The following is a 12500-nucleotide window of genomic DNA, read 5'->3' on the forward strand; positions in this document are numbered from 1 at the left end:
CTGTTGGATTGATGGATAACTATGTGCACTTACAATCCAAGGTGGTGAGTAGGACTACACAGGTCAGCTATAGAATATAAAGTAACTAAACTTCTAAATAAATGTTGTTAAACTTCCTTTTCGCGTTTTATATACAAATGTGAGGCATGTCTAGAAGTAAAAATAAGTGTCTGAAATCGCTAGCAACGTGAACAAACATCAAAAACATTTGCAATCAGTGTTTGGCGCGAGATATGGTGAGTGACGGTTGTTACTAGTTATAGACAGCCACAAAGTCTAAATTTGGTATATCGTATAAATTAATGTAAAAAATATTAGCGTTTTAGTCTTAATTTAAGGTTAGCAGTGTGGTTATGGTTAGGTTTAAAATAACATTTTAAGAAGATACCTTATATAAATCAGTGGAGTTTCTTATTTTGTGGCTGTGGTAACTAGTGACGACATAGAGTGATGCGCTCAACGAGCAATGCTCAAAACGTTTATATAGAAACAAAACTGATTCAAATATTTGTACTGTTTTTCCACTCACATGAGCTCAGTAGACTAAAGGTTCCGAAATGGTTATTCAACTGTTCCCATAGGAGAAACATTTTTGGTTCCCGGCAGAACCCTTTTGTGTTCCATGAACAACCATCTGTAGAAAGGCCTCTACATGGAACCCAAAAGGGTTCATCCTGGAACCAAAAGGGTTTTTCAAATGGTTCTCCCATGTGGACATTATTTGAGATTTTGGTTTACAGGTATCAAAAATCGAATACACATTTTTTTTGGCACATTCTTGTAAACAACAGGTGTAGACTAACAGGTGTAGACTAAAAGCTTACGGCCCTTCCCAACAATGCAGAAAGAAAAGAGAGAAATAATAACACAAGGAGTAAATACACAACGAGTAACTATAATTTCGCTATATCCACAGGGTAAGTACTGAGTCGATGTGCAGGGGTAGGAGGTAATTCAGCAACAGGATATATATTAAACATTAGTAGCAGAGTATGTGATGAGTCAAAAGAGTTAGTGCAAAAAGGGTCAATGCAGATAGCTATTTGGGTAACTAATTAACTATCTGGACTAACTATTAAATAGTTACCCAAATAACAGTCTTATGGCTTGGGGGTAAAAGATGTTCAGGGTCCTGTTGGTTCCAGACTTGGTGCATCAGTACTGATTGCTGTGCAGTAACAGAGAGAACAGTCTATGACTTGGGTGGTATAGAGGTCCTGGATGGCAGGGAGCTCGGCCCCAGTGATCTACTGGGCCGTACGCACTACCCTCTGTAGCGCCTGGTCAGAAGCCTGCCAGTTGCCAAGATGCTCTCAATGGTGCAGCTGTAGAACCTTTTGAGGATCTGATGGCCCATGACTAATCTTTTCAGCCTCCTGAGGGGGAAGAGGCGTTCTCGTGCCTTCTTCACCACTGTGTGTGGACCATGATAATTCCTTAGTGATGTGGACACCAAGGAACTTGAAGCTCTCGACCCGCTCCAATACAGCCCCGTCAATGTGGATGGGGGTGTGCTCGGCTCTCAATTTCCTATTATCCACAATCAGATCCTTTGTCTTTCTGACGTTGAGAGAAAAGTTGTTGTCCTGGCACCACACTGCCAGGTCTCTGACCTCCCTGTAGGCTGTCTCATCATCATCGGTGATCAGGCCAACCACGTTGTGTCATCAGCAAACTTTATGATGGTGTTGGAGTTGTGCGCGGCCACACAGTCGTGGGTGAAGAGGGAGTACAGGAGGGGAATACGCACGCATCTCTGAGGGCCCCTGTGTTGAGGGTCAGCGTGGTGAATGTGTTGTTTCAGGTGGTGGCGGCCCGTCAGGAAGTCCAGGACCCAGGTGCAGAGGGAGGTGTTCAGTCCCAGGTCCTGAACTTAGTAATGAGCTTGGAGGGCACTATGGTGTTGAACGCTGAGCTATAGTCAATTAACAGCATTCTCACATAGGTGTTCCTTTTGTCCAGGTGGGAAAGGGCAGTGTTGAGTGTAATAGAGATTGCATCATCTGTGGATCTGTTTGGGGCGGTATGCGAATTGGAGTGGGTCTAGGGTTTCTGGGATAATGGTGTTGATATAAGCCATGACCAGCCTTTCAAAGCATTTCATGGTTACATATGTGAGTGCTATGGGGCGATAGTAATTTAGACAGGTTAACTTGGCGTCCTGTTCAGGGGGTTTACTTGTACATCAAGCTGCCTCACGCTACAGAAAAAGGAGATGGGCTCCTGCTCCTATGAGACGTTCCGGCTCGCACACGTTAAGGCTTGTGCAAGGCTGCTTACTTACCTTCACGTTCTTGGGCACAGGGACTATGTTGGTCTGCTTGAAACATGTAGGTATTACAGACTGGGTCAGGGAGAGGTTGAAAATGTCAGCGAAGACACTTGCCAGCTGGTCAGCGCATGCTCTGAGTACACGTCCTGGTAATCTATCTGGCTCTGTGGCCTTGTGAATGTTAACTTGTTTAAAGGTCTTTCTCATATCGGCTACGGAGAGCGAGATCACACAGTCGTCCAGAACAGCTGGCGCTCTCATGCATGGTTCAGTGTTGCTTGCCTCGACGCATAGTTGTGGTAGTCAACATAGATTACTCAGATGGAAAAGATATTCAGAGCCTTTTATTCAATGGTTTGGTAGGCTATCTTAGATGGTTGGCTGTTAAAAGGCTCTCTATGATGAAAAAAGAACTTTGAATGTTAGAGCTTGCCTGCACAAATAAAAATACCCCTTATGGAACAGCGGGGACTGTGAAGAGATACACAGGAACAGACACACGCATACGCACACAAGCACACGCACTCCACACACACGAACGTTGTAACATTGTTGTATGGTGGTATTATACATTTTGTATTGTAGTGGTGTAATAATGTTATATGATGTACTGTTTTTATCTTTTATTTTATATGTGACGTCAGTGCCTTAAAGTGTTTGGACCCCAGGAAGAGTAGCTGCTGCCTTGGCCTAACCCTAGTACTTGGCAGCTAATGGGGATCCCTAATAAATACATCAAATTAAAATACAAAAATAAATACTTTGTAAAGGGCTGACAAAATACTTTTGTAGGTGGCTTATGTTTAGAGCTTCAACCTCAGGATAAGACAAAAATCATAAAATAAAAATGTGTACTTATCCCATCCCAAAACCTACATAGCATGATGGTTTTAACATGCCTTATAGTCCAACAATTATATAACCATCTGGCTGTGGAGACTGTAGTCAGGAAGGAGGGAAGGCAGCAGCCCAGATCTATGTGAGAAATGTGAGGGAGAAAAAAAGAGACTGTCTATGTGTCTGTAGCTCAGCTGTAGTGCAAATTCACTTTATGCAACAGTGTAACCAACCTTCCATCCGAAGTACCATCTGAAGCATTCCACCGCATATACAAAACGTTGACCTCTCAGCTCTCTGAGAACTAGAGAGAGACAGAGACTGAGAAAAGCGGCTTACTTTGGGGCACACAGTGGCAGTGAATAATGTTTTGCCTACTGTTTTTTCTCACTCTAAGACGATAGCATACCCGATGACGAAAACCAAATAGACCTATACACAGAATAAGTGTCACTTGGACAACAGTTTCCTGTGTGCGCCTGCGCTATGATGGAATTAGTGTGGGGCTGTGCGGAGATGGCCAATCACATCACAGACGAGGTAGGCTACTGTAACCCACCAACCCGGCCTGCTGGGAGGCGCTTGGCTAGAGCGCAGCTTTGGGTGAGCTGGGACAGAACGACAATCAGGGAGTGTGACGAGCAGTAAGTTAACCGTGTCACCGTCGTCTCTGTTCCTTCCCAGCAAGGTAAGAGTTATATTGACTGGCATTACTTGAATTAATTATCTTATTACTGAGATTAAATAGTTGATGTGATACTATTTGGTGAATGCTTAAAATCCCTCTGAGGGTCCCATGAAGTGGCAAGAGTACGGAGTTCGATAGAGCGTCATAACGTCGCTTGACAGGACACTTGTATGGGATCAATATCAAATGTATTGTGAACACACAGCATGCATTTTGTATTCGTGTATCATGATCTGTACAAATAAGTACCAATCCACAAATGTAAATCACTTTCCACAAACAAACACCTTTTGATTTGTGTTAGTAAATCGATATATTGCATTCGAATGTTTTTATAACTGCAGATATGCAGGTCATTTCCAAGGGCCATAAGTAAAATGACTGCCATACATATTTGCACATAGGAGAGAGATGCGCAAACATGACAGATATGGCCAACCTGCAACTCCATGTTTGGAAACGCTTAGGTCACCTGACCATGGAAAACATATTCTCACGGGTAGAAAGCGATTTGAATTCGTAGAAAAAGTTTTGTACCCGTAAAAAGCGATTTCTATAAATCGCTGACAGCTTCTCGTTCGGCCGTGTTGATGCCTGCAGAAATTATAGTATGGTAACCATGATATGTGTAACCATAGTATGTCCAACATAAATAATCGAAACCCTAGCCCACTCTATATTTGCAACACTATTGCGGCGTACACCCGTTCATCGCCCAAATAGTTCATTTAGCTGGCCAGTGTGATAGCGCCACTAAATGTGAAGGATATGTCATACATTGTAAGTGATAATATTATAATCCATCCGCTGTCTCATGTTGCACAGACGATGAGAAATAAGTATTCCTGAGGCCTCTAACCGTTTCCCCAGGAGAGGCATGCAAAAGTTAGGTTATGGGATCAGACAATCAACACAGCTGCCAACACTCTCCTGTCCCAGCTGTGGAATTCTATTATCCTTATGTGAGAACTTTTTTCTACGACCTCAAATCGCTTTCTACGCGAAATAACTTTTGGCCTTTTTCTTGTCAAATCCCTGCCAAAAATCAGGTGACCTAGGCGCTTCCAAACATGGAGTTGTAGGTTTGCCATATCTGTCACGTTTGCGCATATCTCTCCTATGTGCAAACCTTTAAGGCCCTTGGAAATGACCTGCATATCTGCAGTTATGAAAACATTCAAATGCAATATATCTATTTACAAATACAAATCAAAAGGTGTTTGTTTGTGGATAGTGAACTGCATTTGTGGATAGTGATTTACATTTGTGGATTGGTACTTATTTGTACCGATCATGATACACGAATACAAAATGGATGCTGTGTGTGTTTGCAATACATTTAGCATGATATTGATCCCATACACTTGGGGCTTGTTGGTGACAGTTGCAAATGCACGTTTACATTTAATTTTATAGCCTAATTGATCCAAATAGTTTAGTTGCCTTTTTCGGCTTTAACTGCCGCGCAAAGACTACAACTTTATCCAATGCTCCGTTGGATTTATTGCAGAAAAAACAGCATACATACAAGAGGTATATAAACAGACAATGATAACATATGCTAGGGGGTACAACAAATGACAGATTATATAAATACCTTAAAATACACACGTATTGATTCCTTATTAGAATAATGTACTGCTCAAATGTCTTAAATGTACTGCTCAAATTCCTCATAGAAAACATGGAAGAGTTGTTTTTTTTATTAGTCAATTTACATTCATGAATATTACATTTTTCTATTAGCACAATTAGATTTGAGGTAAAATTGTTTTTCTTCATCATTATTATAGTTAAGGAAACCGAGCAGCACATTCTCACATAGAAAAACAAAAGTCATCAAGAATAATAACATTTATAAAACTATGAATATCTTTCTTTACAAGTAGACAATGCCAAAATAAATGCAAAACTGTTTCTGGATCCTCAAATCAACTACAGTTAATGTATTTTTTCATTTTATTCAGGTAATGATTCGCAGGGTAATACTTATGGATCATTCTGAAAGAGACCTCTTTGATCTTGTTAACAAGCAGGTATTTGTGTGGTAATAACCAGACTTTTTCCCAATAGATATTATTGACAAATGTATTCCAGTAAGTTGTGACATTTAAAAATATATATTTTACCTTTTATTTAACTAGGCAAGTCAGTTAAGAACAAATTCTTATTTTCAATGACGGCCTGGGAACAGTGGGTTAACTGCCTTGTTCAGGTGCAGAACGACAGATTTGTACCTTGTCAGCTCGGGGATTCGAACTTGCAACCTTTCGGTTACTAGCCCAACACTCTAACCACCAGGCTAACCTCTAGGCTACCCAGCAACCCAATATTGAAATATTGCATGTATAGATGTGTTGTTCTGAGGGAGCAAGGAGAAACACATTTTTCCTATTGGAGAGTCAACTGTATTAAGCAAGGGAAGTTCAAGAAGGTGAGGTCTGGTTACACCTCTAAACAACATGAGAGTTCCAGATGGAATAGCATCAAAGACTATGGCGAACTCTCTAGGTGTAACAGGGATATTGTAACGTAGTAAAAAAAATCCTCATATTGAGTAACAATCCTTCTGCATTAAAAGGTTGACTCACCAGCAGGATATGATTATTAAACCAGTTCTTAAAAACTAAAGACTTGTTTCTATACAAAATATCCATATAGTTCCAAATGAAATACCTATGCGGGGAAAATTGTTTATATATTAACGACCACGCTAAGAATACTTGTCTATGAAAAGCAGATCATTTTGTACGAATCTTATCAATATTATAGTTACAAAGTAAAGTAAATGTAAGCGACTAAAACAGGAGAAGATGTAAGGAGGGATGCAATTCCAAATTGAAGTAGGATTCTGAAATGTTTAGCCCAATTTATCATAAAAGTATTTTTCAAAGTAGGAAAATCAAAAGAAATTGAGACCACCATATTCATATGTGTTCATAACAACAGATTTCCTAGTATAATGTGTACGGTTTTTCCAGATGAAGTTGAAAAGCATCTGGTCAACTGCTTTACCTATTTTGTTGTCAAGATGTAGGGACTGGGCTGCATAAGTAAGTCTGGAGATATCTTCAGCTTTAGAAAGCAATACTCGACCTTTCAAGGATAAATCCCTCTGCAACCAATGGTTCAACTTCTTTTAGTTTTTTTCAGTAATAGGTATGAAATTGAATGATTATCTTATCTTTCCTGTTGACCCTTACATATGGTAATCCAAGGGTATGTTACCTTTTCCTTGACTGGAATATTGCATATAGAGGGTATCACACAGTCTTTAACAGCATACAATTTACACTTATTAAGGTGTAGGCAAAGACCAGATGCTTTGGGAAAAATATTTATTACATCGACTGCTCTAGGAATCTGGTCAGCATCTTTCAAAAAGAGGGTGGTGTCATCTGCAGGCTGACTTATGATAATATCTCTGTCAGCAATAGAGATCCCTTTTATATTGCTGGATTTAACAGAACATTTAAGAAGTTGGGTTGCAAGCAGGAAGAGGTAAGGTGAAATTGGGCAACCTTGCCTAATTCCTCTTTTCAAATCAAATCTAGGAGAAGTGCCATGCTTTAATTTAATGGAACTGTTCCCATTTATTATAGCGTTTCAATAGTGCTACAAAATAATTCCCCAAAACCAAATTTCTCAAGGGAGAGAAATAGAAACTCATGTTCCACTGTATTGAAGGATTCATAAAAGTCTAAGAAGACAATCAAACTATCTTGGAAGATTAGATCAGAATAGTCAATAAGGTTTAACAGCAGTTGGATATTATTAGATATATGTCTATTCCTCATGAAGACAGATTGAGTCTCTTCTATTATTGAGTCCAAAACTGCCTTCATTCTTTTATAGATGCTATAGATGCTAATATTTTGTAGTCGTTATTGAGAGGACAGATTGGACGGCAATTATCGAGGAGAAGCAAGTCTTTCTTGGACTTAGGTATTAATGTAATCAGACCTTGAGTCAAACTGGGAGGGAGAGCATTATTTGCAATGCTTTCAGAAAATACCTCCAACAGAAATGTGGCTAACTGTTGAGAAAAAGTTTTGTAAAATTCAGCAGATATACCATCAGTCCCAGGAGACTTATTATTTTTAAGGTGTTCAATAGAATAAATGATCTCTTCAACTATAATAGGGTCATCATAGTGTTTCCTCTCGGCCTCCCAAATTGATTTCACATCCCTTAGAGAGTAAAACAAAAAACGGAGTTGAGGACACCACAATACTTATAACTATGTAAAATCCTGTAGAAGTTGCAACTAAAGATAGAGATTAATTTGGGATCCTCTGTGATGAGAGCATTAATATGTATTTGTTGAATTGTATTATTTTTAGAGTGGTGTTCTTCTAACCTGAGAAAATAAGATCCATTTCGTTCACCCTCCTCTCGCCACTTCTTCCTAGATCTGACAAAGGCTCCCTCTGCTTTCAGTTTATACATATCATCCAGCTTGTGTTGTAGCTCAAACAGAACAGATTAGTCCTCCTCTGAGAGACTTTCAACAGGCTTTTGAACAAGAGAGGTGATCTTTGTAATTACACTTTCTTCTTCAACTCTCCTTGTCTTGGCAAGAATACTCCCATATTTTCCAACCTCACAATTAAAAGCTCCCAGTTGTTACTGTATGAATTGTCATTTATAGCTTTGTTCCAGAAGTGTGTAATTAAATAGTTTATCTCCATCTTTACAAACTCATGTTTTAGTATAGAGCTCCTAAGCTTCCTGTAGGATGATCTCTCAAGGCCATTATCAGAGAGAATTTGTTTAATGTCAATTTAAATAGCTCTACCAATGCTCTGTTGGCATATTACGTCACCACTTGTTCTCTATTGTCCGTGGAGAGGAATTCCTGTGGAGAGAGAGTTCACTGACCTAATATAAACAATTTATCATGTTGACATATTTGGTATTCATCTTACTTTTATTTAGTTTTTAGACTAATTTAGACCACTTTTTTGGGCCTATTTATTTAGTAGGCTTACAGTTTTTTATAAGAAGTTGAGAGAGTGTTAGGCCTATGTGTAAAAAAAAGAAAAGAAAATGTTTTACTGGAGACAGTTGAGGGCATGCCTTTGGGGCAAATTCGAGAACTGTCTGTAGTTGATATGAAGTAGAATAAATTAAATTAACGCGAAAAAATCCTGCATGCAAATTCCAAATCAGGGCGTTGTGCTGAAGTTATAATTTGCCTAGTTTTTATTTATTTTACCCTTATTTAACTAGGCAAGTCAGTTAAGAACAAATTCTTATTTTCAATGGCGGCCTAGGAACAGTGGGTTAACTGCCTTGTTCAGGGGCAGAACGACAGATGTTTATCTTGTCAGCTCGGGAATTAGATCTTGCAACCTTGCGGTTAAAAGTCCAACGCTCTAACCACTAGGCTACCTGACTTGCCTAGTTAAATAAAGGTTCAATTTCAAATTAAAATTAAAATAAAATACAAAAATAAACAACTCTATTAGAGTGAAATGTAATTTGCTCATCATGTTGACTGCAGTAAATAGTCTGAAAGCCCCCCAATTAAACTCCCTTCAATATTTACAATCTTTGAAATACAGTGATTTTAGTTTTATGATTGTAAAGATAATTTTTAAGATAATTGTGACATCAACACCATTTTAACATTTGTCAGTGTCGTTGATTCAACCTTTCTGGTGAGATTAATATTGAGGTAGATCTTCACTGAACTAAACTGGGGGGCCCTAGTCTGGGTGCCAGTCTGTTTCTGCTACCTTCCCAAATCCAAGTCATTCATAGTTTCATAAGGAGTTGGCAAGAAATAGAATGGCACCCAGGCTAGGAGGGCCCCTTACACCAGATCCTGCCCCTGACAATCTGTTCTTAGATCAGTGATAGGAAGCCTGTCTGACAAGGCACCCCTGTTCAAAATACACTGCTCAAAAAAATAAAGGGAACACTTTAACAACACAATGTAACTCCAAGTCAATCACACTTCTGTGAAATCACTCTGTCCACTTAGGAAGCAACACTGATTGACAATACATTTCACATGCTGTTGTGCAAATGGAATAGACAACAGGTGGAAATTATAGGCAATTAGCAAGACACCCAATAAAGGAGTGGTTCTGCAGGTGGGGACCACAGACCACTTCTCAGTTCCTATGCTTCCTGGCTGATGTTTTGGTCACTTTTGAATGCTGGCGGTGCTTTCACTCTAGTGGTAGCATGAGACGGAGTCTACAACCCACACAAGTGGCTCAGGTAGTGCAGCTCATCCAGGATGGCACATCAATGCGAGCTGTGGCAAGAAGGTTTGCTGTGTCTGTCAGCGTAGTGTCCAGAGCATGGAGGTGCTACCAGGAGACAGGCCAGTACATCAGGAGACGTGGAGGAGGCCGTAGGAGGGCAACAACCCAGCAGCAGGACCGCTACCTCCGCCTTTGTGCAAGGAGGAGCAGGAGGAGCACTGCCAGAGCCCTGCAAAATGACCTCCAGCAGGCCACAAATGTGCATGTGTCTGCTCAAACGGTCAGAAACAGACTCCATGAGGGTGGTATGAGGGCCCGACATCCACAGGTGAGGGTTGTGCTTACAGCCCAACACCGTGCAGGACGTTTGGCATTTGCCAGAGAACACCAAGATTGGCAAATTCGCCACAGGCGCCCTATGCTCTTCACAGATGAAAGCAGGTTCACACTGAGCACGTGACAGACGTGACCGAGTCTGGAGACGCCGTGGAGAACGTTCTGCTGCCTGCAACATCCTCCAGCATGACCGGTTTGGCGGTGGGTCGGTCATGGTGTGGGGTGGCATTTCTTCGGGGGGCCGCACAGCCCTCCATGTGCTCGCCAGAGGTAGTCTGACTGCCATTAGGTACCGAGATGAGATCCTCAGACCCCTTGTGAGACCATATGCTGGTGCGGTTGGCCCTGGGTTCCTCCTAATGCAAGACAATGCTAGACCTCATGTGGCTGGAGTGTGTCAGCAGTTCCTGCAAGAGGAAGGCATTGATGCTATGGACTGGCCCGCCCATTACCCAGACCCGAATCCAATTGAGCACATCTGGGACATCATGTCTCGCTCCATCCACCAACGCCACGTTGCACCACAGACTGTCCAGGAGTTGGCGGATGCTTTAGTCCAGGTCTGGGAGGAGATCCCTCAGGAGACCATCTGCCACCTCATCAGGAGCATGCCCAGGCGTTGTAGGGAGGTCATACAGGCACGTGGAGGCCACACACACTACTGAGCCTCATTTTGACTTGTTTTAAGGACATTACATCAAAGTTGGATCTGCCTGTAGTGTGGTTTTCCACTTTAATTTTGAGTGTGACTCCAAATCCAGACCTCCATGGGTTGATTAAATTGGATTTCCATTGATTATTTTTGTGTGATTTTGTTGTCAGCACATTCAACTATGTAAAGAAAAAAGTATTTAATAAGATTATTTCATTCATTCAGATCTAGGATGTGTTATTTTAGTGTTCCCTTTATTTTTTTGAGCAGTATATATCTGATCATGTCCTCAAGGGGCTGTGCCTTGTACCAATACCTTTTTAATACAACACATCTGTATTGTGCCCAAAGACAGGGGAATTAGTTTCCATTAGTTACAGAACAAGCACAGTAACATACTTTTTTCATTGGCCTATAACTTGCTACCATGCTATTACCATGTTGGTCCCACTTTCAATTTAGCCCAAACTACTACCTCTTCCCCTACTGTATTTATTTATTTTATTTATTTTGCTCCTTTGCACCATATTATTTATATTTTAACTTTGAACTTTCTTCAAACTACAAATCTACCATTCCAGTGTTTTTCTTGCTATACTTTATTTACTTTGCCACCATGGCTTTTTTTTGCCTTTACCTCCCTTATCTCATATCATTTGCTCACATTGTATATAGTCTTCTTTTTTTTCTACTGCATCATTGATTGTATGTTGTTTTACTCCATGTGTAACTCTGTGTTTTTGTATGTTGTCGAACTGCTTTGCTTTATCTTGGCCAGGTCGCAATTGTAAATGAGAACTTGTTCTCAACTTGCCTACCTGGTTAAATAAAGGTGAAATAAATAAATAAAATAAAAAACTTTCGGTGCTATAATGTAAAGTGCTACGACAGTGCCAGTTCTTTGCCCTCTTGGCCAGGTGTCCCGGATTTACGTTTACTATGTTACGTCTAGTCTATGAGACCAGGCGTTTTGGCCAGGGTTCCCTTGAAAAATAGGTATTTTGACCTCACCTTTATCAGCACAACCTGGTCAAATAAAATAATAATAGTTATGTAAGTCACCCTTTATTTGAATAGGTCAATAGATCAAACTATGATATAAAACAGCTGTCTTTATCCTAATAAAACTTATCAAGAATTTCAACTTCCTGGTTTTATGTCCGTATAGATGACAGATGTGGAGCTGATGAAGAGGATGTTACGGGTGGTGCTGGCGGCCAATAAGAGCGGGCCCGGGGTGTCTTTGTCTCGCCTCCAGTCTGAATACAAGGCTCTGACTGGTGAACAGATCCCTCATAAACAGATGGGTCATGCCAGTCTGGACGCCCTGCTGCACAGCATGCCCAGCGTGGTTTGCATGGAGCGCAACCGCACTGGGGAGGTGAGGAGAGAGTGTACACACACACACACACACACACATACAAACTCATGGACGGATGGACGGGTGGATGGATGGACGGATAGACGGGTGGATGGATAGACGGGTGGATGGATGGA

At 40.8% G+C, this 12500-nt stretch overlaps 1 protein-coding gene across 2 annotated transcripts in view; it reads left to right on the forward strand.

The window, feature by feature from the left end:
- LOC106577912 (tudor domain-containing protein 7B) overlaps window positions 1-12500 on the forward strand; it is a 41657-nt gene that overhangs the window by 1928 nt on the left and 27229 nt on the right. The window contains exons 1-2 of one of the 2 annotated variants that reach the window (XM_014156362.2): window positions 3524-3797; window positions 12172-12384. In XM_014156362.2, coding sequence (XP_014011837.2) covers window positions 12172-12384 — 213 coding nt within the window. In that variant the 5' untranslated portion in view covers window positions 3524-3797. Of the gene's footprint in view, window positions 1-3523; window positions 3798-12171; window positions 12385-12500 lie in introns of those variants that run through there. The other variant, XM_014156361.2, reaches the window with a different exon arrangement.

The sequence above is a fragment of the Salmo salar genome, chromosome ssa18 (assembly GCF_905237065.1).
Source record: "Salmo salar chromosome ssa18, Ssal_v3.1, whole genome shotgun sequence".
NCBI classification, from domain to species: domain Eukaryota; kingdom Metazoa; phylum Chordata; class Actinopteri; order Salmoniformes; family Salmonidae; genus Salmo; species Salmo salar.